The sequence below is a fragment of the Psammomys obesus genome, unplaced genomic scaffold, assembly GCF_907164565.1.
Source record: "Psammomys obesus unplaced genomic scaffold, mPsaObe1.curated_primary_1811, whole genome shotgun sequence".
NCBI lineage: Eukaryota > Metazoa > Chordata > Mammalia > Rodentia > Muridae > Psammomys > Psammomys obesus.
Window position 1 is genome coordinate 24,453,649 of NW_026593286.1, and position 22,364 is coordinate 24,476,012.

The 22,364-nt window shown below is 37.0% G+C and overlaps 1 protein-coding gene across 9 annotated transcripts in view; it reads left to right on the plus strand.

The window, feature by feature from the left end:
* Kansl1l (KAT8 regulatory NSL complex subunit 1 like) overlaps positions 1-22,364 on the plus strand; it is an 81,860-nt gene that overhangs the window by 46,373 nt on the left and 13,123 nt on the right. For 6 of the 9 annotated variants that reach the window (XM_055616760.1, XM_055616754.1, XM_055616753.1 and 3 more), the window contains exon 6: positions 8,097-8,301. The exons of 1 other annotated variant lie outside the window; for it this stretch is intronic. In XM_055616760.1, coding sequence (XP_055472735.1) covers positions 8,097-8,301 — 205 coding nt within the window. Of the gene's footprint in view, positions 1-8,096; positions 8,302-8,533; positions 8,610-22,364 lie in introns of those variants that run through there. 2 more of the 9 variants (XM_055616761.1, XM_055616759.1) reach the window with 2 other exon arrangements.

Here is a 22,364-nt window from a genome sequence, read left to right on the forward strand (position 1 = left end):
ACACACACACACACACACACACACACACACACACACACACACACACAAAATTTGGGAGTTCATCTAATTTTGGAGTTCATCTAATCTCAATTTAGCTAAATGATAGCATAATCTTGCATATTTTTCTCTATCACAGGAAGAAAATAGTCAAAATGAGCATGGTAGTGCATTTCTTTCCTTCTAGCCACCTGCAAACTGGGGCAGGAGCATTGCAGGAGCTGGAAATGTGGCTCAGTCGTAGCACACTTGCCTAGCATGTCTGCGTGCTGGCAATGTGGCTCAGTCGTAGCACACTTGCCTAGCATGTCTGAGGCTCAGCATTCAGTCACTACTACTAAAAGAAAAGACGTGGAACAGTCGATTTTTTTTCATGGTGGTTATCAATATTAGCTAACAGTTGTGATTTGCTAATGTTTTTACATATTTATTACTTTTCTGCTGTTTTAGACTTTTAACTAGCTTCAAAAAAGTTTCTTTAGTTTGTCTTGTTAAATTGTGGTTCTTGTTTTGGATCAGAAGAGATACATTATGAACATGAATTAACATTGAATGAATGAAATATTTGTTGGCCATCCTACATTGGCATAGGTGTTGGTATAGGAAAATTACCTGAGATGATGATCTTTGAGTTAGGACACATTGATTTTGGCTTGTAGTTTTAGAGGTTCACAGTTGGTTGCACTGATCAGCTTGAGGTTCGCAACCAGGCAGCACACAATGGCAAGAGTGTTTGGTGAAACAAATCAGGAACCACCTGATTTGTGAGCAAAAAGGAAGACAGTCTGAGCTGTGAGGAGCCCTGTAAGAGCCCTTCTCAAGGTCATACCTCTTGTGGCTCAAGGACCTCTCTTTGTCTTATTAAAGGTTCCACCACCTGTATGCCAGCCTGTATACCAACTCTTCAGTAAGTAGACACTTGGTAGGCCCAGGATCCTTGTGGATAATTGAAATTCTTTTCTTCTTTTCTTTCTTTTTTGTTTTTGAGACAGGGTTTTTCTGTATAGCCTTGGCTGTCCTGGACTCACTTTGTAGACCAGGCTGGCCTCACAAAGATCTGTCTGCCTCTGCCTCCCAAGTGCTGGGATTAAAGGTGTGACATTCTTAAAAGAATGTTGGGGGAGGCTGGGGAATATAAGTTGATATAGTGTTAGCCTGCATGAGGCTCTAGGTTCCATTTCCAGTAGGATATAAACTGGATATGGAGGTCCACACTTGTAATGGTAGCACTGAGGAAATAGGGCAGAAGAATCAGGGTTTTGAGGCCAGTCTGGGATACAGGAGACCCTGTATTAATAATAATAATAAGAAGAAGAAGAAGAAGAAGAAAGAAAGAATGAAAAGAAAAAAGAAATTGTACTTAGTTTTATTTACATCAGAATGTTGTTGCTCTAATGACTGCCTCCTTTAGTTTTGCTTCTCATGTAATTTGCCTCTGGATTAGAGCATGCAAAAAGTGGTACTGGAGAGATGGCTCAGCAGTTAGCAGTGCTTGCTGCCCTGTCGAGAGGATTCGATTTCCTGATCCTAATAGCTATGTTTAATAGTTCATAAATGCCTGTAACTCATATTCCCAAGAGATCTTCTCTCTCCATAAGCATACACACACCTATAAGCACATGCACACCATACTTAAAAATAAAAATTTTAAAGAAAATGAGAAATTCAAAACAGTATAAATACCTATATTGTAGTAAGAGACATTTTATAGAAGAGAAAGCCTCTCTTAAAAGTCATGAGTAAGCTTGCATACATGCACATATTAAAATCTCTTTTGGTTATATGGAGGCCTTTTGTCATTTTGGCTGCATTCTATGTAGTTGAAATGTCATATAAGGAACCTCATGAATAAAATGTTTGTTTTTACATCAAACTGTACTCATTCTAGTTTTACATCACATTATATCATAATTTTGCATAGTGTAGAAGAAATTTAAATTTTAAATTAGTCTTTACCTTTTATAGGTCACATAAAACTATTTATGAAATATATATTTTTAATATTCAGGTCATTGTTATAAGCATCTTAGTGAGTTCCTCTCATACTGTCTTTAACTTCACTGGTATCGTCTGGCGAACTTGTTTGTACACTTTTGCTCATTGATTCCTGACCCTCATCTACTATTTGAGGCCACTGACTACCTGAAAGTGATATGGCTGTAATTATCTTCTTAGCTTTCTTAATCCTGGCACTAAGGTCTAAAATGAGTCACTGAGAACCAAATAAGTATTATTAACTGTCCAAATAAATGAAGCATTGAATTCTGTCAATGGTGTAGTTACAAGTTTTTAGAACTAATATTCTAAAATGAACATAAGATGCTGTAAAGAGATCCTTGGGGTAGTATCTCTGAGAAAGTGAATTTCTATTTGAAACAAGGTCTAAATTTTTTGGTTTAATTTTTGCCTTAATAAGCTCCAGACTGGAGTGTGAAATTAAATTCCAAATAAATCATTACCATTCTATTTATTTCTATTAGTTGGAATTATTTCATATGAAATACAACTGTTTCTTCTAATTGGGTATCATAATTGAAAAGACACAGGTTTGTTTTCAAAATAATCACAATATACAGTCATTTTACCATCATGATGTTTTAGTGGTCACTTGTCAATTATGAGAAATTTGTTTGATAACAATATTTTCCACGTCAGTGTTTTTTATATAATTTTGAATTCTGATGGATGCCACTAATTATTATGTTAGCTAGATATGTGATATCAGTGGGGAAATAAACCTTCCCTGCTCTGTTTTTACAGCAGTGCCAGTAGGAGTTATTTTCATTCAGCTTTTTTTCTTTTTTATCTTTAAGGATGTAAGTGTAAAACTAACTTTATATAGGGGAGTTTACTGGTATACTATTAAAATTACATCTGGAAAGTGTGTAATTATATAAGAACAGGTTTATTTTATGCTATTAATTGGGAAAATAAAGATATAAAATTTGTTGTACAATAATTTCTTAGGAAAAACTATTTGAGGGACATATAGCAAAATGTTAGTAAAAATAATCTTTCATCTGAAAAGGCAGGGTTTGAAAGTATTTTTGCTTTTATTTTCATTGTGTGGTACATGTGTGGGTTCCCTTGTGCACATGTGCCCAGGATGATTACAGTCAGAGGACAACTTTGGGGTTGGTCTTCATCTACCTTTTGAGACAGGAATCTTCAGCAGGTAGGCCCAGCTTCCAAGATGTGCCTGTATTCTATCATGATGCCATTGCTGGGCTTACAGGTGCCTGATGCCACACCAGGTTCCCTACATGGGTTCTGTGTAGTCTAAGCTCATGTTCTAATGCTTGTGAAGCTAACTCCCTGTTTCCTTAACTTTTCTCCCTTTTCTTTTTGTGTTTGCAGTAGGCTTTTCTTAACTCGGGTAAGATATAATATTTGACTGGCAATCAATAGGTTTCTGCTTTTTGGGGTTTTGTTTGTCTTGTTGTCTTCATGCTTTTAAGATATTCTCTTTGGGCAGGCCTTGTGTTATATGCCTGTTCACAGTTCTTCAGAGGATGGCATAGATGAATCATGAGTTCCAGGCCATGCCAGGTTGGGCCATAGTAAGTTTAATGCCAACTTTGGCTCCTGATGAGACCTGATGGACTAGGGTCAAATAGAAGGAAGACCTCACCTATCAGTGGACTAGGGGAGGGGCATAAGGGGAGAAGAGGGAGGGAGAGAGGGGGATTAGGAGAGGACGAGGGAGGGGGGCACAGCTGGGATACAAAATTGGATAAATTGTAATAAATGACAATAATAAAAAATTAAAAACTTCTCAAAAACAACTACAAAAAGAAATAAAAAGTCCCATTTGAGGTTAATATCCAGATGTAATAATACAAACAGTACTATATAATCAGTTTCCTTTTTATCCATGGAATATACAAATCTACCTATTTCTAGACTTAATTATTTCAATATTTTGCTAACTCACTTAAACTATTTCTATTTCTGATATGGTTGTTCACTTCAGAAATATTTTAAAAGCAAATTCTAATTATTGCTATTTTAACACTAAATAGTTCTGTATATTTCTGTGATGGACTATCATATTTTGTTACCTTGGTCTTGAGTTTCTGAACCTCCTGACTTTTCTTCTTAAATACACATTACCATCCTAACCATAATTTATCATTGTCATGAAGTTCTCTACTCACATTCAACTTTTTATCCTTAAGACCATCTTTTTAAACTTTTAATTGATTCTTTGTGAATTTCACATTATGCACCCCATTCACACTTATCTCCTCATTCTCTCATATCTGTCCTCTGCCCCTATAACCTCCCCCCAAATTTAAAAAACACACAAACCAAAATAAACAACAAAGCACAGAAAACATCTCATTGTAGAAGCTGTAGTGTGTCATAGTCTGTTCCTCTGCCCACACATCTTCACTTGAAGTGAGTCATTGGTCTGGTTCAAGGTCTCTGGCTTTTACCCTGGTGGTGTGGATAAGGGAGAGCTGGTGAACTGTGACAAGCTCAGCTACTATCCAGGCCTAGATCCAGGGCTGAGTTGGCCCACCCCAACAACTATGTCATCTGTGAACTCTTGGAGTGCTTGAAAGAGCAGGTCCTGTAGATCCAAAGCTGCAGGACTTCCATGACACAGGACAACAACAGGATAGCTGGGAGGAGTCCTGGTGAGGAGTCAATATTAACAGAATCTTTAAATAATATTTGTTAGAATCAGTAACCAACAAAATCTATATATTATATCTGGTTATTAAGTCTTCTAAGTCACTTTTGTTCGCAGGGGCCATGTTTACATGTATTAGAACTCTTAACACAAAATTAAAAGACTGTAGTTTAAATATTTATTTTGTACTGTGAATTGAATCTAGTTTTACACATGCTAAGCAAGTGCCCTAACAATTGATATGTGTGTGTATGTATGTATACACACACACATTCCAGCCTTCTTTCTTTTGTTTTTGCTTTTTTTTTTTTTTTTTTTTTTTTTAGAGACAGGATTTCTCTGTGTAGCTGTGGCTGTCCTGGAACTCTGTAGACCAGGCTGGCCTTGAACTTGGACTGCCACTGTCTTCAAGTGCTAGGATTAAAGGTGTGTGACTCCACTATAGTGATCTATAGTAGCTTTCTATTTTATTTGGCTTTATACTTTAAAAAATTTTTTTTCAGCTGGGCATGGTAGTGCACACCATTAATCGGAGCACTCAGGGAGGCAGAGGCAGGCTGATCACTGTGAGTTTGAGGTCAGCCTGGTCTACAAAGCGAGTCCAGGGCAGCCAGGGATACTAAGAAACCCTATCTCAAAAAACAAAAAACAAAATAAAAAGAAAAAAAAGTCCCCTTTATCTGGGCATGGTGTCACTTGTCTGTGGTCCCAGCACTTTGTGCTTTACACATTTGAGATGGGGTCTCACTAATTTGTCTAGGCTGGCCTTTGCCTTATTGGGTGTCCCACACAGGCCTTGAATTTACAGTCTGAGTCACTACTGAGGTTTCCTGAGTGGCTACAATTACTAACCTGTGTCAGTAGGCCTGGCAAAAGACTTTGGGTGACAGTTACTATATTATTACTTATTGCTACAAATATTGCTGAAATAGTTTTTGAATGTATTGGTTACCTTCTCTGTTTAATTCTTTATGTTTTCATGGACATAAACTATCCAGGCTTCTTTTTGACTTTCTGTTTTCCCATTGCTCATGATTCTTGAATTTTTTTTTCATTCTCTAAGAGAGTATTGTTACAGGTGTAATATGACTTAAAAGCAATAGTACTGTTGTAGAAAAACAGCATCTTTTATGTGTGTTTGTGTGGTATGAATGTGTTAGGACATGATATTTATATGTATTCTTGGGGTTTTATGTTCATACATTTAGAGGCCAGAGGTAGAAGCTGGGAGTCTTTCTCAAGCACTCTCCACCTTATTTTCAGAGACAAAGTCTCACTGAACCTGGAGTCCATCCATTCCACTGAGTTCTAGATTCCAGATAAGCCTGTCCCCTGCTCCAGTGTTGAAGTTATGAAAACAAAAAATAAAACAAAAACAAAACAGAGGCACTGCTGTGCTTGGCTTCTGAAAGGATGCCAGGGACCCAGACTCAGGCACTTGTGCTTCTATAATAGGTATTTTACAGACTGAGCTGTTTTCTCTAGCCATCAGAAGAACTGTGTCTTATATTCACCTGCAAGTGCCAAGTGTACTTGAGTCAAATAGCATTATTTATAGCTTATATATTGAATACTATCATCACATATAATAGCATTATTACTTCCAAGTGGAGCTTATGGAGTATATCAAAGATAAAGGGACCAGATAGAGACCTCGACTCAATGTTTCCATGTTCTTTGTCACCATTAAAAAAATAAATAAGTAAGAAATTTAGAGTAAGTTTATTATAGGGCAAAGTTACATGGTAAAACAGTAATAGCTGGCTTCTCAGAAAGAAATATATCCCAAATCTCCAATAGCTCCTTTTATGCCCAAACTTAAAATGAAAGGGAGGATTATTCTTGAGTTAAGGTAGAGGAAAGGGAAGGAATTTGAGGAAGTAGTTTGTGTGTGGGGGTGTCCTGGTGTAGAATTAACCCAACCCTCTGCCCTGGTTGGGGTTTTTTAGGTGGTGTCAGATACATGATAGAAGCAAGCAAATTTGCAAGGCTGATGACATGGAGATGTAATTGTAATGAAGCAAAGGATAGTTGCCAGTTGTTGAGCAGGTTTTGAGTGGTCATGTAATGCTCTGCTGTACTCCACTACAGTTGTATCGCCCTTTAGCTAGTATGCAGTTTGTCACTTTATTTCTGTGTCTACCTAGCCTATCTCCAATTCACTTGTTAGTGGTAGACTATTAAGTAAACCTGTGTTGGTCTGCATAAAGTTGAAATTGGTACCTGTTGTGTGTGAAAAGCTTATTTATATTAGCACAGAAGTATTTTACTTTATATTGTTATATATAATATATAACATATTATACCATGTATATGTAAATACATATACATGTATTTACATATACATACATTAGTGACATACTAATATAAGTGAAGTTAAATGTGTCAACATAAAACAGCTCTCCAAAATTCCTAAGACACAGTTTATTACATCTAGAGTAATTACATCTAGAAACAGACTTGGGTTGCCTTGAATGATATAGTCCACTGTTAAAACAATTCATGGATGTTTTCACAAACAAAAGGAAGTCATACATCAAAGCACCTACCAAATACAGGGCTGGAGACTCCAGTACGCCAGTCACAGCCAAGCAGGGCATCTCTTAGTGCTTTCAGGTGCTTTCTCTTGACGTTCTTAGTGTTTGTGTTGTAGAAGCTAGTGGTCTGGTAATATCTGAATTATTAATCTAGTCTAAAGGTTTTACTGCGATTCAGAATAAAACTAGTTCAGATTTAGAGATAGATCACAAATTGCTGTTAAAGGAATAAAGACACCCCAAGATACTTTTTTCTTGATCTGTAATATTCCAACATAATCCAAGTTGTAACCTGTCAGTCAGTTTGTAAAATCTTCAAAATAGATGTTCTTTTCTTTCCTGGGAACTTGAGTTCATAAAACCTTAAATTAATGTTAAAATTTGTTATAAAGAGTAACTTTAATACTATATTTTCCATGTATAGCTTATTTCATTATTTTATAGTTATAACTTATATATCATAAGTTTAAAAAAATTTTAAACTATAATAGGATTGTAGCTGTTTCAGAATTCATTGAAATTTGGTATGCAGTAGACTTGCTTATTTAAGGAAATGAAAGATGCAGTGAGGAGACCTTGGTACTTTTTAAGCATTTGTTTTTGATGTACTTCAACCACATGCAAAAAGAAACTGGCATAAATAGTTAAACTATGTTCTGTGTTAATTATTGATTTGTAAAGAACATTATTTTATACTAAAGAACATTTTAACTTAACATTTAACTTTGCAGCAGAAAATAGAAATTATTTTATATTTTACTATGTAGTTCTTTGTTAATGTCAATTATTTTACCTATTGTTATCACAAAATTGAAAATGAAAACTCTTCTATCACAATAAACCATGAAAATTTGCATATAGTTTTCTGTCTTTTTGTTCATTTTATTTTACCCCCATCTCCAATTATTTCATACATTTTTCAGTGCTTCAGAGAATTTAGATGAGCTCTCTTCCTCCAGTAGCTGGTTACTTAATCAGAAGCACAGTAAGAAAAGGAGAAAAGACAGGACAAGATTGAAATCTCCATCCTTGGCTATCATGAGTACAGCTGCCCGAACAAGGCCCCTTCAAAGTTTCCATAAAAGAAAACTCTACAGATTGAGTCCCAATTTTTACTGGACTCCTCAGGTAAGGCTCCATTTGGGAAAACATGAAGCAAGATTTCACTGCCAGTATATTTTCAGTACAACTGGATGTGAGTTATACATAGATACTTAAAATAATTATATATAGAAAACTTTAAAATATAGTTTATAAATTAGATAAAGGATAGTGACAATAAAATTGGGATTTATTAATTTTTTAAACAAAGCAGTATTTTCTGTATAGTCTGAATTTTCTCTTATTCTGTTTTTTAAAGAAATAATTGTTATTTTCTTTGCTGCTGGAGACTTCACATGGCCCCTGCATACTAAGCCTGCACTCTATACTGAGCCATTATGACTGCACCCCTGGTTTAAAAAAATAAATATATATTGCTGTTTTGTAAGTAAATTAAACTAATTTTTTTAAGAAAATTAAATGTCAAGGTGATTTTTTAAAATATGCAGGTAAGGGTAACAATGAAATGTACTACATTATCTGTGTTAGAAATATTTGCTCAGGTAAACAAAGGTCTGAGGTTAGTGTGGATTACTAACCCACAGAAAGCATTAAAGATGATGATGCATCCATGCCAAAGGATGCAGGGGCTAGCCTGAATACACTTCTTCTAGCCAAATGCGGAATATTTCATTATCAACCATTTTAACTCCTTCCCTTCCTCCTTGCTTGTTTGCTTTCTACCTTCCTTCTGTCCCTACCTCCATCCCTCCCTTCCATTCCTTTCTTGATTCCCCCTCCCTCTCCCTTCTTCTTCCTCTGTCCTTTCCTCGTTCTCTCCCTCCCTTCTGAAACAGGGTCTTATGTACCTTATGCTGGCCTTAATTACTGTTGTAGTAAAGGATGATCTTAAAGTGATCCTCCTGTTTCTACTTCTGGAGCGCCTGAATTATGAGTATGCTGGGAGTTGAAAACAAGCTCTATGAATGTTTTATAAGAGTGTTTGACAAGTATTCACAAAGACCCAGGATTTAGGTTCAGAATTTCATAAAACTGGGCATAGTGACACATACCTGTACAAGACAAGTGCATAGCTGCAGACAGGGTGAATCTGAAGGGAACCAGAAGTGACCCAGGAGGGGGAACTTACAGCCTAAGTTAAGACAGTCCACAAGTTTCTAAGCAGGGAGCACATACTGGCGATATATTGTTTTCTACTTAATTCTCTTTGGCTTTTTCTTTTTCCTTGGTTTTGTTTCTCTTGGTCTGCTGTAATGGTTATTTTGTCTATATTTTTAGCCTTATTTCTGTTGTACTTTCTGTTATGCTTTCCATGCTCTTACTATTAACTCTTGTTCACGTTCTCTCATACCCCTTTCCAAATCTCTACTTTTTAAAACTTATCATTAGCAGTAACTTTAATATCAGTAACTTTTAAACTTCCATGTTTTTATAATTACGGTCTGAGACCTTTTATAATCTTACTAAGGATGTAGGTTAAGTAGTCATTTGCATTTTAATACATCTGAACAAGTAATTGTTTTGTTATTAATCTCTGCTTCATCTCCTTAAAAGAGTAATAAGCCCAAGAGAAAACTGCCCTCTCAAAAATATATAAAGAAAATAAAAAATACATGTACATCTCAATAGATGACCAAGTCACACTATAAAACTGGAGAAGTATGAAAAATTTAGCCAGTATAACTCTTTAGCTAAAAGATCATAACTCCTCAATAGGTAAAACCAAAGATGCTGATACAGTTGCAATGTAAGACAAAAAATTCAAAAGCCTACTTTAAACATCAATGACTTTAAAAAGGAAGGTCTGAAGAAGCAGGTCACTGAAGTGTGGACATAATTCAGGACCTAGATATAAAAAGTTTGCAACATAGATTAAAAATTAGCAGGAAAATGGAAATTAAACAAAACAGTAAATAATAACAGCAATAAATGATAATAATAATAATAATAAACCAATGGAAACCAATAGACTAGGCCACCAATAGACTAGGTCAAAGCAAAAGAAACAACACTAGGGTTTAAAAACAAAGTCAAGAGTACAGTTAAAGAAACAAACAAAACCGATGTCCATGACTTTGAGAAACTTTGGGACATAATCAAGAGACCTAAGTGTACAAGTAATAGAGGAATAGAGTTGGAAGCTAAAGGCATAGAAAACCTATCCAATTACAGAGTAACAAAGATTCTCAAACCCAATGATACAGACAAACAGGGATTGGAGGCATTAAGAATTCCTAATATTCCTCTGTTGAGAATTCTGTTTAGCTCTGTACCCCATTTACAGAGGAATATCGAATGGCAGAGTAACAAAGAAATGTTCAAGGTCCTTAGTCATCCAGAAAATGCAAATAAAAACAACCCTGAGATTCTATCTTACATCCATCAGAATGGCTAAGAGAAAAAACTCAAGGGACAACATATAATGGGGAGGTTGTAGAGAAAGGGGAGCCCTCTTCCATTGCTGGTAGGAATGTAAACTTGTGCAACCACTTTGGAAATCACTCTGGCGCTTTCTCAGAAAATTAGGAATAGCACTACCTCAAGATCCAGCTATACCACTTCCTCGGCATATATCTGAAAGATGTTCAACCAAACAACAAGGACATTTGCTCAACTCTGTTCATAAAATCTGGAAACAACCTAGATGTCCTTAAACTGAAGAATGGATACAGAAATTGTGGTACATTTGCACAATGGAATACTACTCAGCAATTAAAAGCAAGGATCATGAAATTTGCAGGGAAATGGATGGAACTAGAAAAGATCATCCTGATTGAGGTAACCCAGAAACAGAAAGACACTCATGGTATATACTTACTTATAAGTGGATATTAGCTATATAATATAGGCTAAAAAATGTAAAACCTATAGTCTTAAAGAAGCTGAACAACAAGGAGTACCCTAGAGAAGATGCTTAATCCTCATTCAGAAGGGCAAACAGGATAGACATTGGAAGTAGGAGAAAACAGGGAATAGGACAGGAGCCTATCACAGAGGACCTCTGAAAGACTCTACCCATCAGGTATCCAAGCAGAAGCTGAGACTCATAGCCATATGAGCAGAGTTCAGGGAGTCTTATGGAAGAAGAGGAAGATAGAAGGACCTAGAGGGGACAGGAGCTCCACAAGGAGAGCAAAAGAACAAAACAAAACAAAACAAAAAAAAACCCTGAGCCCAGGGGTCTTTTCTGAGACTGATACTCCAACCAAAGACCATGCATGGAGAGGACCTAGACTCAACTGCTCAGATGTAGCCCATGGGCAGCTCAGTCTCCATGGGAGTTCCTTAATAAGGAGAGCGGGGGAAGTCACTGGCATGAACTCGGTTGTCTACTCTTTGATTACCTCCCCCTGGTGAGGTGGTCATACTAGGCCACAGAGAAAGAGGATCCAGACAGTCCTGGTGAGATCTGATGGGCTAGGGTCAGAGAGTAGGGGAGGAGGACCTCCCTTATCAGTGGACTAGGAGAAGGGACGTGGTGGGAGGAGACAGAGGGAGAGGGAGAGTGGGACTGGGAAGAGATGAAGGAGGGGGCTATAGCTGGGATACAAAATGAATAAATTATAAATAATGATAATAAAACAGCAGGAAAAAAAGAATTCCTAAGAGGACGCACATGCCTTTAATCCCAGCATTCAGGGATGCAGCGACAGGTGGATCTCTGTGGGTTTGAAGCCAGCCTGGTCTACAAAAGTGAGTCCAGGACAGGGGCTCTTCTTACACAAAGAAAAAAAAAAAAAAAGAAATACGGCGAGACTAGAAGCTCCCCCTGTCACATCAGAGTTAAATGCAAATAGAACAAAGAAGAATATTAAATGCTTGAGAAAGCTATGTGTGGTGTCACATACCTGTTATCCTAGCACTTAGGAAGTTGAGACAGGTGGAGTTTAGTCACTTTTGAGTTTGTAGTACGTTGAGAATACATGAAGGGTATACCATAGCAAGGCTGTATGAAAATGAAAATCAAATGCCAAACACAGCAAAACAAAAACAAACAACAAAACGATACTAGAGAAAAATACCAATATATTTCCAAAGGCATTTCCGTCAGAAAACATTAGACCTGTCCTCTCAACAAAAGCTTGAAAAGCTTAAAGGCATCTGAAAATTATCTATCTATCTATCTATCTATCTATCTATCTATCTATCTATCTATCTATCTATCCATCTATCCATCTATCCATCCATCCTTAGATAGAGAGGGAATTATGCTATATTTTTCCTCATTTCAGGGCTTTTATTAAAAAAGATGTTGAACTCTTGGTCTAAGGCTTTTTCTGTATCTATTGAGACAATCATGCAATTTATATCGAGTTTTATACATGTAACGTGTTATATGTGTTATATAATTAGCTTATGTTAAACCATTCCTAAATCTCTGGAATGAAACCAGCTTGTTTGTGGTGAACCACGTGCACAGGCACATGCACACACATAACAAATGTATAGCCAAAAATATCAAAAGTGGGGAAAAATAAAAGTATTTTCCCTAAAATGAAAACCAAGGCAAAGATATCCACTCTCTCCATTCTTATCTAATACATCACTGGAATTTTTATCTAGATCAACACAGCATGGGAAAAAATGAAATGTATACAACTAAAAAATAGAAGAACTATTAAATCTTATTGAATTAATCTTATTTGCAAAAATTTTGATACTATACTTTAAAAACCTTGATAAAAACTACCCCATGGAATATTTAGATATGATAAACATTTCCAACACATAGTGGAGATGTGTTACAGAAAGTCAACATACAAAATGTTGTTATATAATCACAGTCATGCTGAGAAGAAAATCAGGAAAATAATCCCTTTCACATTAGCCTCAAATACAAAACGAAAGAAGCAGTCCTAACCATAGAAGTGGAAGAGAGCTAAAATAAAAATTATAACACACACACACACAAAACAAAACAAAACAAAACAAAAAAACGAGGGGCTCTCTCTGACATGAACTCAAGAGGATGGCTCTTTGATCATCTCCCCCTGAGGAGGGTACAGCTTTACCAGGCCTCAGAGGAAGACAATGCAGCCAGTCCTGATGAGACCTGATAGACTAGAGTCAGATGGAAGGGGAGGAGGACCTCCCTATCAGTGGACTGGGGGGTCATGGGAGGAGAGGAAGAGGCAGGGTGGGGCTGGGAGACAGCTGGGATACAAAGTGAACAAACTGCAATTAATAAAAAATGAATAATTTTAAAAACTGATGAAAGAAACCAAGAAATACTGTAGAACTTGGGAAGACATCCTATGCTCACTGATCAAGAGAGTTAACATTGTAAAACTGTGTATACCACTCAAAGTTCTTTCTAGATCCAATGCACTCCTTATCAAAATTTCAGTGACGTTCTTTATAGAAAAAGTAGTTCTATAACTAAATGGATCTCCAAAAGCCAAAGCAGTTCTAAACTAAAAGAACAATGCTATAAGTATCAAATACCTGATTTCAAATTATAGAACAGAGTCATGCTACCAAAGACTCAGGTAAACACTGGAATAAAACCAGAATATATACCACTGGGGAGGAAGAGAAGACCAAGAAATGGACCCATACAGCTAAAGACATCTTATTTTCAAGTGCAGTTCAAAACAAAATTTATAGAAAATACATCTTTAACAAATGGTACTGTGAAAACTGGTTCACATGTGGCCAGAAAGGGCTACATAATTAGACCATGTCTCAAGAAAAAAAAACAAAACAAAACCTAACTCAGAATATATATAAAGAGCTCACAAAACAGAGCATCAAATCCTCTCCCACCATCCAGTCAATAAATGGGTGAATGAATTGTACATTCAGTTCTTAAAAGAAGTACAATTGGCCAATAAATATGTAGGAAAATGGTCAGCATCCTTAGGCATCAAGAAAATGCAAATCAGAATTGAACATTCCCATCTCACCTTAGTCACAATGGCAATCATCAGAATACTCAGGAACAGAAATTCTGGCAAATATAGATGACTAAGCAGCTTACATATATCATTAGTGGAATATAAAGTAATGCCACCACCATAAAATCAATATTGGAGAGTGCTCAAAAAACTAAAAATAACATAGTATCATGTTCTACTATACACTCTTAGGCATTACATGAAGAAATCCAAGTCAGAATACTGCTAAGAAAACTATATCTCTGCTTATCCAAGTAATTTCATCAACTTATCTTTCCATAGGTTAATGGACAAAGAGATACACATACATACACACATGCACACATACGCACTCATGTGCACAGATAGATTTACTCAGTCATAATGAAGCACATTATATAATTTTCTGGAAAATGGATGGAACTAGATATGTTAAGTAAATAAAACAAGCACAAAAGATAAGAGTCCCCTGTTTTCTCTCACATATAGAATCTAGAGTTTTTAATTAAAAAAATAAACAACATGAAAACAAACTATTTGAGAAGCAAAAGGAGATCAGTTGGAAACGGGAATGGGAATAGGAGAGGGTAAAAGAAATTGGTAAGATCAAAGAGTGTCTCATATGTACATAGAATGTCACAATTAAACATTTTTACAAGGAATATATACTAATAAAATGATACTGCAAAGTATCTGACACCTATAGCAAAAGCAAGTACTTTTAGCTTATATTGCACAGTAATACCTATTGCATGGTATATCATGCTCAGTATTCAACAAAAATATGCAAGGCACATTAGTAAGAACACACACCAAATAGACAATTATTAGATGTAATCTTAAGCATAACAAAATGTATTCGACTGTCATATGGAGAAATCTTAAGAATGTTATATGAAGGTCTGTAGTACACACAGCAGATAGATTTACAATGCAAACAGGTGGAAAATCAAGAGGAACCAAAAGTTTATGCTATAAATTAAAAAAAGTATAAATTAAGTCTGCCATTAGTGCGCTCATCAGCAGGCGGGACATGGCCAAAGAAAGATAACAACCCATAGGGCAGATTATTGAAACTTCAGGAACAATTAAAAAAGAAAAAGCGGCTTAAAAATGAAATAGAACATGTAAGAACTGTGAGGCAGTTTTAGATGATGTGCCATACATGTACTAGAATGTAAAAAGAAAAAGAATGGGACAAAAGAAATATTTGGAGTAACTAATGAGAAATTTCTGAAAATAGTGGCGAGCAACAAATCAAACATGTAAAAAAGCAGGAGAATATCTGCCTGAATATCTCTCTCTATGCATCCTATCCACCATCTGTCCATTTACCTAGCTATTATCTAAAACACATTCCAACTTTAGAAGACAAAAACAAATCTTGGAAAAGGCCAAGGGAAGATCCATCTTAACTGTATCAGCATAAAGGTAGAAGGATAGTTAACTGCTTTGTTTTTTTGTTTTTGCTTTGTTTTTTTTTAACCTATGGAAGCAGAGATGGGATTAAAACAATTGGACAACTGATACTGAGATTTGTATCCCAAAAGATGACCATGTCCTGAGTCCTGGTACCTAACAGTGTAACCTAAAGGTTAAATTGTGACCTGAACAGCTCACTTGTGTTGAAGTTCTAATCCTTAAAGATGTGACCTAACTTGGAAATAGATTTGTTGCAGAGGTAACCATGATGGGCTCTAATCCATGCAACTGGTGCTTTTTAAAAAGGGTGGAATTGGACACAGATGAATATTTCTAAGGTAAATGACATTTGCATGTAAAAAGTAAATTCAAAATTATCTAGAAAAATGGTTCTTAACCTTCCTAATGATGTGACCATTTAATACAATTCCTCATGTTGTAGTGGTCCCCTAACCATAAAATTATTTCATTGCTACTCTATAACTGGAATTTTGCTACTGCTCTGAATTGTAAATGTCTAAAATGCAACCCATGTGGGGGTTACGGCCCACATGTTGAGAACCACTGATCTGGAATCAAAGAATATAAAGACCCAGCACTAAACAGAAGACTACCCAGAACTATTTTTCCTTTAGGTCTTCAAAAGAAAATAACCCTACAGACATGTTGATATGACATCTATCCTCTAGAGCTAAGCTACTCAGTTGTTTTACTTTATAATGTGCATATGCTGAGATAATTATTGCTATCATTTTATTTAGTAATAAATTTATATTTAATAAGGAACTTAGCACCAAGATCATTTTGGACTTAGGATGAGCCCTAAAGCTAGTTATACATATTCTTATAAGAGAAAGTAGAATTTGGAAAACTAAAGACAGAGACGGAGGCATTGTGAAAAAGAAGTGGACCAGAGTTATGCTACTGCAAGTCAAGTATAATACAAGTCCTGGGAGGAGGAAAAGCAGAAAAGTATTTCTCTTAGAACCTTTGAAAGTTTGGCCCTGCTGACAGCTGGGATGCCATAATTATGAGAAAATGAACGTGGGATTTTTCACCACCCCTCAATGTAGAGCATCTTTGTTATGGCAGCTCCAAGACCATATGGTACTAAAACAAACACATAAAATTGTAGAAATTCCTTTCCAGTTGGTTAGTAAGTAAAGAACTATTGTAAGGTGCATAATGGGAAAAAAAAGTCTAGATTCTTGTGAGTACAGAAAGTTCAGAGGATTAAAAGATAAGGCTGCTGACATCTTAAAAATCTGTGTTGCTTTATTAGAATATTGTTAAAAAAATGTAAAAGGTGTGTGTGTGGTGCTTACACATGAATGTGAGGGCAAACATGCTTGCAGAAGCCAGAACAATATACCAAGTGTCTTTTTTTTTAATTTATTTTTTACAATTTATTCACTTTGTATACCCGCTGAAGCCCCCTCCCTCAGATCCTCCCAATCCCACCAACCCTCCCTCTTCTCCCACTATGCCCTTTCTCTATTCCCCTGATAGTGGAGGACCTCTTCTCCTTCTATCTGACCCTACCTTATTAGGTCTCATCAAGGCTGGATGCTTCATCTTCCTCTGTGACTTCACAAGGCTGCAACCCACCCCCAGGGGAAGGTGATCAAAGAGCTGGCCATTGAGTTTGTGTCAGAGACAGCCCCTGTGCCCTTTACTAGGGAACCCACTTGCAAACTGAGCAGCCAGTGGGCTTCCTTTGAACACGGGTCTAGGTCCGCTCCATGCATGGTCCTTACTTGGAGTATTGGTCTCTGCGGGGCCCCCTAGGCCCAGGTATTTTGGCTATATTTTTCCCTTGTGGAGTTCCTATCTTCTGGGTCTTTCTATCTCCCTCTTCTTCCATAAGGTTTCCTGCACTCTGCCCAAAGTTTATCTATGAGTCTCAGTATCTCCTTTGATTCCCTGGTGGGTAGTCTTTCAGAGGTCCTCTGTGGAAGGCTCCTGTCCTGTTCCTTGTCTTCTCCTACTTCCTATGTCTATCCTGTTTGTCCTTCTGAATTAGGATTAAACATCTTTCCTTGTTGTTTAGCTTCTTTAGGGCCAATGGAACATTACTCGGTAATTAAAAACCAGGAAATCATGAAATTTGCAGGCAAATGTTGGGAACTAGAAAAGATCATCCTGTGTGAGGTGTCCCAGAAGTAGAAAGACATACATGATATATACTCACTTATAAGTGGGTAACAGCCATATAATGTAGGATAAACATCAATTGTCTTCTATTGCTACCCATCTTTATTTCCTTGAGAAAAGGTCTCTTGCTATACTGGAAGCTCACCTTCTTGGCTATGGTGTCTGGTTTAGAAACATCTAGGACCTGTGTATTTCCCCCAGTCCCCACTGGTCGGGTGCAAGAATATACAGTCAGCCCAATTTCTACATGGCAGTGAATTTGGATAATTACTAAAAGTTCCTAAGCAAACTGGGGAGACTTGTGGTCAGTTTTCTCCTGGTTGCTTCTAGTAAACTGTAATTGAGTAAGGAACGTTTTGTTTGTTTGTTTGTTTTTTTAAGGGACCTAGAACCTAATAATGTCGGAATTTCTCATCTTCAGTGGGGCAGCCATATAGAACAGGCCACAGAGGGAGCCAAGGTATGGGCAAACTTTCCCCAGAGATATTGACATTTAATTTGTAAGTCAGTCATCTCAGCAGGAACGGGGGATAGATAAGACCAACAACCAGAACCCTCAAAGAACATTTTGGTTAAGAGTCACAATCTCATTAAAATATGTAGGAAGCTCAGAGTGTTTTTGACAGTTGTGTATCATTCGGAATATTCCCAGTTCACACTGAAAAAGAGATGATGTGATGAGAGATTTTAAGACCTAAATTTTTCAGACAAAAAATGTAATATGGGCGAGATAGTAATACTCTTTTGTAATCTTGAATTATCCTTCAAGACAGAGGAAGGTAAATGATGGGCCTAAATGTCAAGGAAAACAAGCATTTAGGAAAAAAAGGAAAATATCTTCAAATATCTTCATGTTCCTAGCTAGGTGATTTCTTAAAAATATATATATAAATATATCACTAACTAGAAAATATTACTAATCTGGCCTTTGATAACAGTATTTACAACAAAGGCATTAAGTCTGAGAGTATACATTGAGTAAAAACATGTTATACACACAGCACACATATGTTGCGGTTTTGTTTTTAAGTTTAGTTTTGTTTTGTTTGAGATAGGGCCTCTATTTTGTCCTGGAATTCAATACTTAAACCAGATGGGCCTGGAACTCAGAGATCTCCCCGCCTTTTTCTCATAAGTGCTGGGATTAGCGGTGTGTGCCACCATGCCTGCCTTTGTGTGCATATGGTTATGTGTATTATATAAAATAACATATATAACAAATGTTTGAGTCCAGAGTGAATATACATTTAACATGTATTTTTACATATAGTTTTCAAGAAGAGAGAGACTAATTAAAATTGGCATAAACACAGTTTTTATAGGTATAATGGTTAAAATGGGTAGTAGTATATTCCATTTTATCAGAAGATAAAACATTTTTCAGTAAAAAGTGAGACGTGAACAGCTTTCATAAAATAGCATATACCAGTTACCAGTGAATGTGTTAAAAGCCTTTACTCATGAAATAAGTTCAAAACTACAAGTCTCCACTATATATTTATTCCTGAGACCCAGGAACTCATAAAGTTAACTAGGAGTAATATATAATATATAATATATAACATATAATATATAATATATATATTTATGTATGCAAAGTGACTCCGGTAGTTTTTATAATTTGTGAGTTTTGTGGAGAAACAGATCACTAGGAAAATGGGAAAAAAGGAAGAAAAGTGGTAGAGAGAAACAGATAAAGAGATTTAGCTTGAGTTGGCTCATAAAATTATGTAGGCCAGCTGGTCAAGAAGGCCAAGTATCGCTTGCCATCTGACACCTGGAAAGCAGGAGGTTTTCTGGTAAAATGTATTTGTGGTGATAAATAATGCAGTTATTTCAGTGCATTGTGAGAGAGGGGTCAGGCTGGACAAAAATGGCACTATGATGATTTGGTATTATGTTTGTAATTCATATCTTGATCATGGTGGTGACTATCAGGTATATAAACGGGCGAGAAGTCATTCATGCCATTTAGCTCCCCGTAAACCTGGATATCTCTCACATGGCACACTTTCAGAATGGTTCATCCTTCCTGTTGTAGTAAACTGTTGCACACCATCCAGTCCAGAGCACACAGGCCGTTAGCTTTCATGATGCCATAGATTACCTAAGCAGTGATTCTTATACTCTTGCCTGGGGACACTCTGATTTTAAGTAATAATTGGATAATCCTGTGGGGTCTGAACATTGCTGGTTTCTAGGCCTCTTTTCATGTGCTCTCCACATGATATCTTTCTCTCTTGTGTGTGTGTCTGTGTAGCTATGTACATGAGTACGGTGTCCGTGGAAGCAAGGGGTTTTAAATTGCCCTGGAGATAGAGTTAAAAGGTTGCTGTGAGCCACTTGTTACAGGTGGTAGGGAATGAACTCAGGTTCTCTGTAAGAGCAATATGTGTTTTTAATCATTGATCCATCTCTTCAGGCCCTCCACATGATTTTCTTTTTAAAAGCTTTTATTCACAACATTTTCATACAATATATTTTGATCATGTTTTTCTCTTCCTTTAACTGATCCCAGACTTTTCTCACCTACCTACTCACTCAACTTTTTTGTCCTTTCTTTCACTCTTTCAAAAGAGAAAATCAAAGTAAACAAAAAATAAGACCAAAATATGCCAAGACAAACAAACAACAAGAAAAGTACACCCTCCAAAACCCAAAAGCAAACCATGGAGTTAGTTTTGTGTTGTCCAATTACTCCTGGGCACTAGAACACTAGTAACACTTCATTAGAGAAAACTACTTTTCCCTTTGCCAGCAGCTGTCATTTGCAAATCATTTTGTTAGAATTGGGATGCTATGTCTATACTTCCCCTCTCACTGCTAGGACACCTTCTGGCATGAACCCATGCAGGTCTTGTGCATGCTGCCATAGTATCAATGAATCCATGTATTGCATCAGTCCTGCCATGTCTGGAAGACACTATTTTCTTCAGGTTATCCATCACTTGTGACTCCTCTTCTGCATAGATCCCTGAACCTTGAGGGGAAGGCGTTGATGAAGACACCCCGTTTGGCAATGTGTGCCCCAAAGTCTCCCATTCTCTGCACACTGCCTAGTTGTGGGTCTTTGAGTTAATTCTTACCTCCAGCAAGAAGCGTCCCTGGTGAGGAGGGTTGAGCGAGGCAGTAATCTCACTCTGGACAGTTTCTTTAGAATAGTTAAACTTCTTACATTATGGTCCAGGTTCCCCAAAGTACAAATAATGAATATATGGACGAATGAGAGTTAATGTGGGATTTAATTAGAGAGGGTTTATAGGTCAAAAATAATAAAGACATGATTCAGGTAGCCACACTTGAAACTACCAGTCTATCCTCTGGATCCCAATGATTTACATTTTTAAACCACTTTAAACCATTTTTTAAAAATCCTAATTCTATATATTTTTATTTTTATTAATTATACTTTATTCACTTTGTATCCCCCCCCCGGAACCCTACTTTCTCCCCTCCCAATCTCCCCCTCCCTCCCTCTTCCCCACCTGTGCCCCTTCCCCAGTCCACTGATAAGGGAGGTCCTCCTTCCCTTCCATCTGATCCTAGTCTATCAGGTCTCATCAGGAGTGGCTGCATTGTCTTCCTCTGTGGCCTGGTAAGGCTGTTACTCAGGGGGAGGTGATCAAAGAGCAGGCCAATCAGTTCCTGTCAGAGACAGTCCCTGTCCCCATTACTATGAAACCCACTTGGACACTGAACTGCCATAGGCTACCTCTGTGCAGGAGTTCCAAGCCATCTCCATGAGTGGTCCTTGGCTGGAGTATCAGTCCCAGAAAAGACCCCTGTGCCCAGACTTTTTGGATCTGTTGCTCTCCTTGTGGAGCTCCTGTCCTTTCCAGGTCTTACTATCTCCCACTTCTTTCATAAGTGCACTCTACCCAAAGTTTGGATATGAGTCTCAGCATCTGCTTTGATACCCTGAAGGGTAGAGCCTTTCAGAGGCCCTCTGTGATAGGCTCCTGTCCTGTTCCCTATTTTCTTCCTCCTCTGATGTCCATCCTCTTTGCCTTTCTGAATAGGGATTGAGCTATACTCTGGTTTCTCTTCAGATCAAATAAAACTTTAACCCATTAAACACCAAGGCTACTATTATAATGCCATTTAATGGTGTTAGAGTCAAGTTTGAAATCTCAGATGCTATGAAGTAACATGTCCAAGTACCTGCACTGAGATTTTAGGAATGGCTTTTCAACTGTCTTTGTGTGCAGTTTTCAAATATAGCTTCTCTGTCTAAAATGTTTTATTTTGTGCAAAAAGTTATTAGTTATTTGCTCAACAAATACCCAACAGTTAGGCAGAAAAGAAACTGCAGTTTGGGGAAATGTGAGAAATAGATTAGTTTTGAAATAGAAGTAGACACATTTCAGATTTGTTGATTAAAGTCTGTATTCATAGATGTGGTTCTTTGTATTTTGAACCTGGAAATGTCCTGCATCTGCCTCCCAAGTCCTGGAATTATGAGTGAGCTCTAGTAAATGATACATTTCTGAGGTCCTAGCAAAGGATTTTTAGATCCTGACACTAAGGAAACAGTTTTAGCTATTACCTGGAGTTACTCTTCTACTACTGTCATTTTCGAGAAATCATTAGGTACTTTGAACATTCAGCCTAAAAACCTAGAAACAGTCAGGGACCAGCTACGCCTCAGTGGATAAAAGCATTTGCACTATAAGTAAA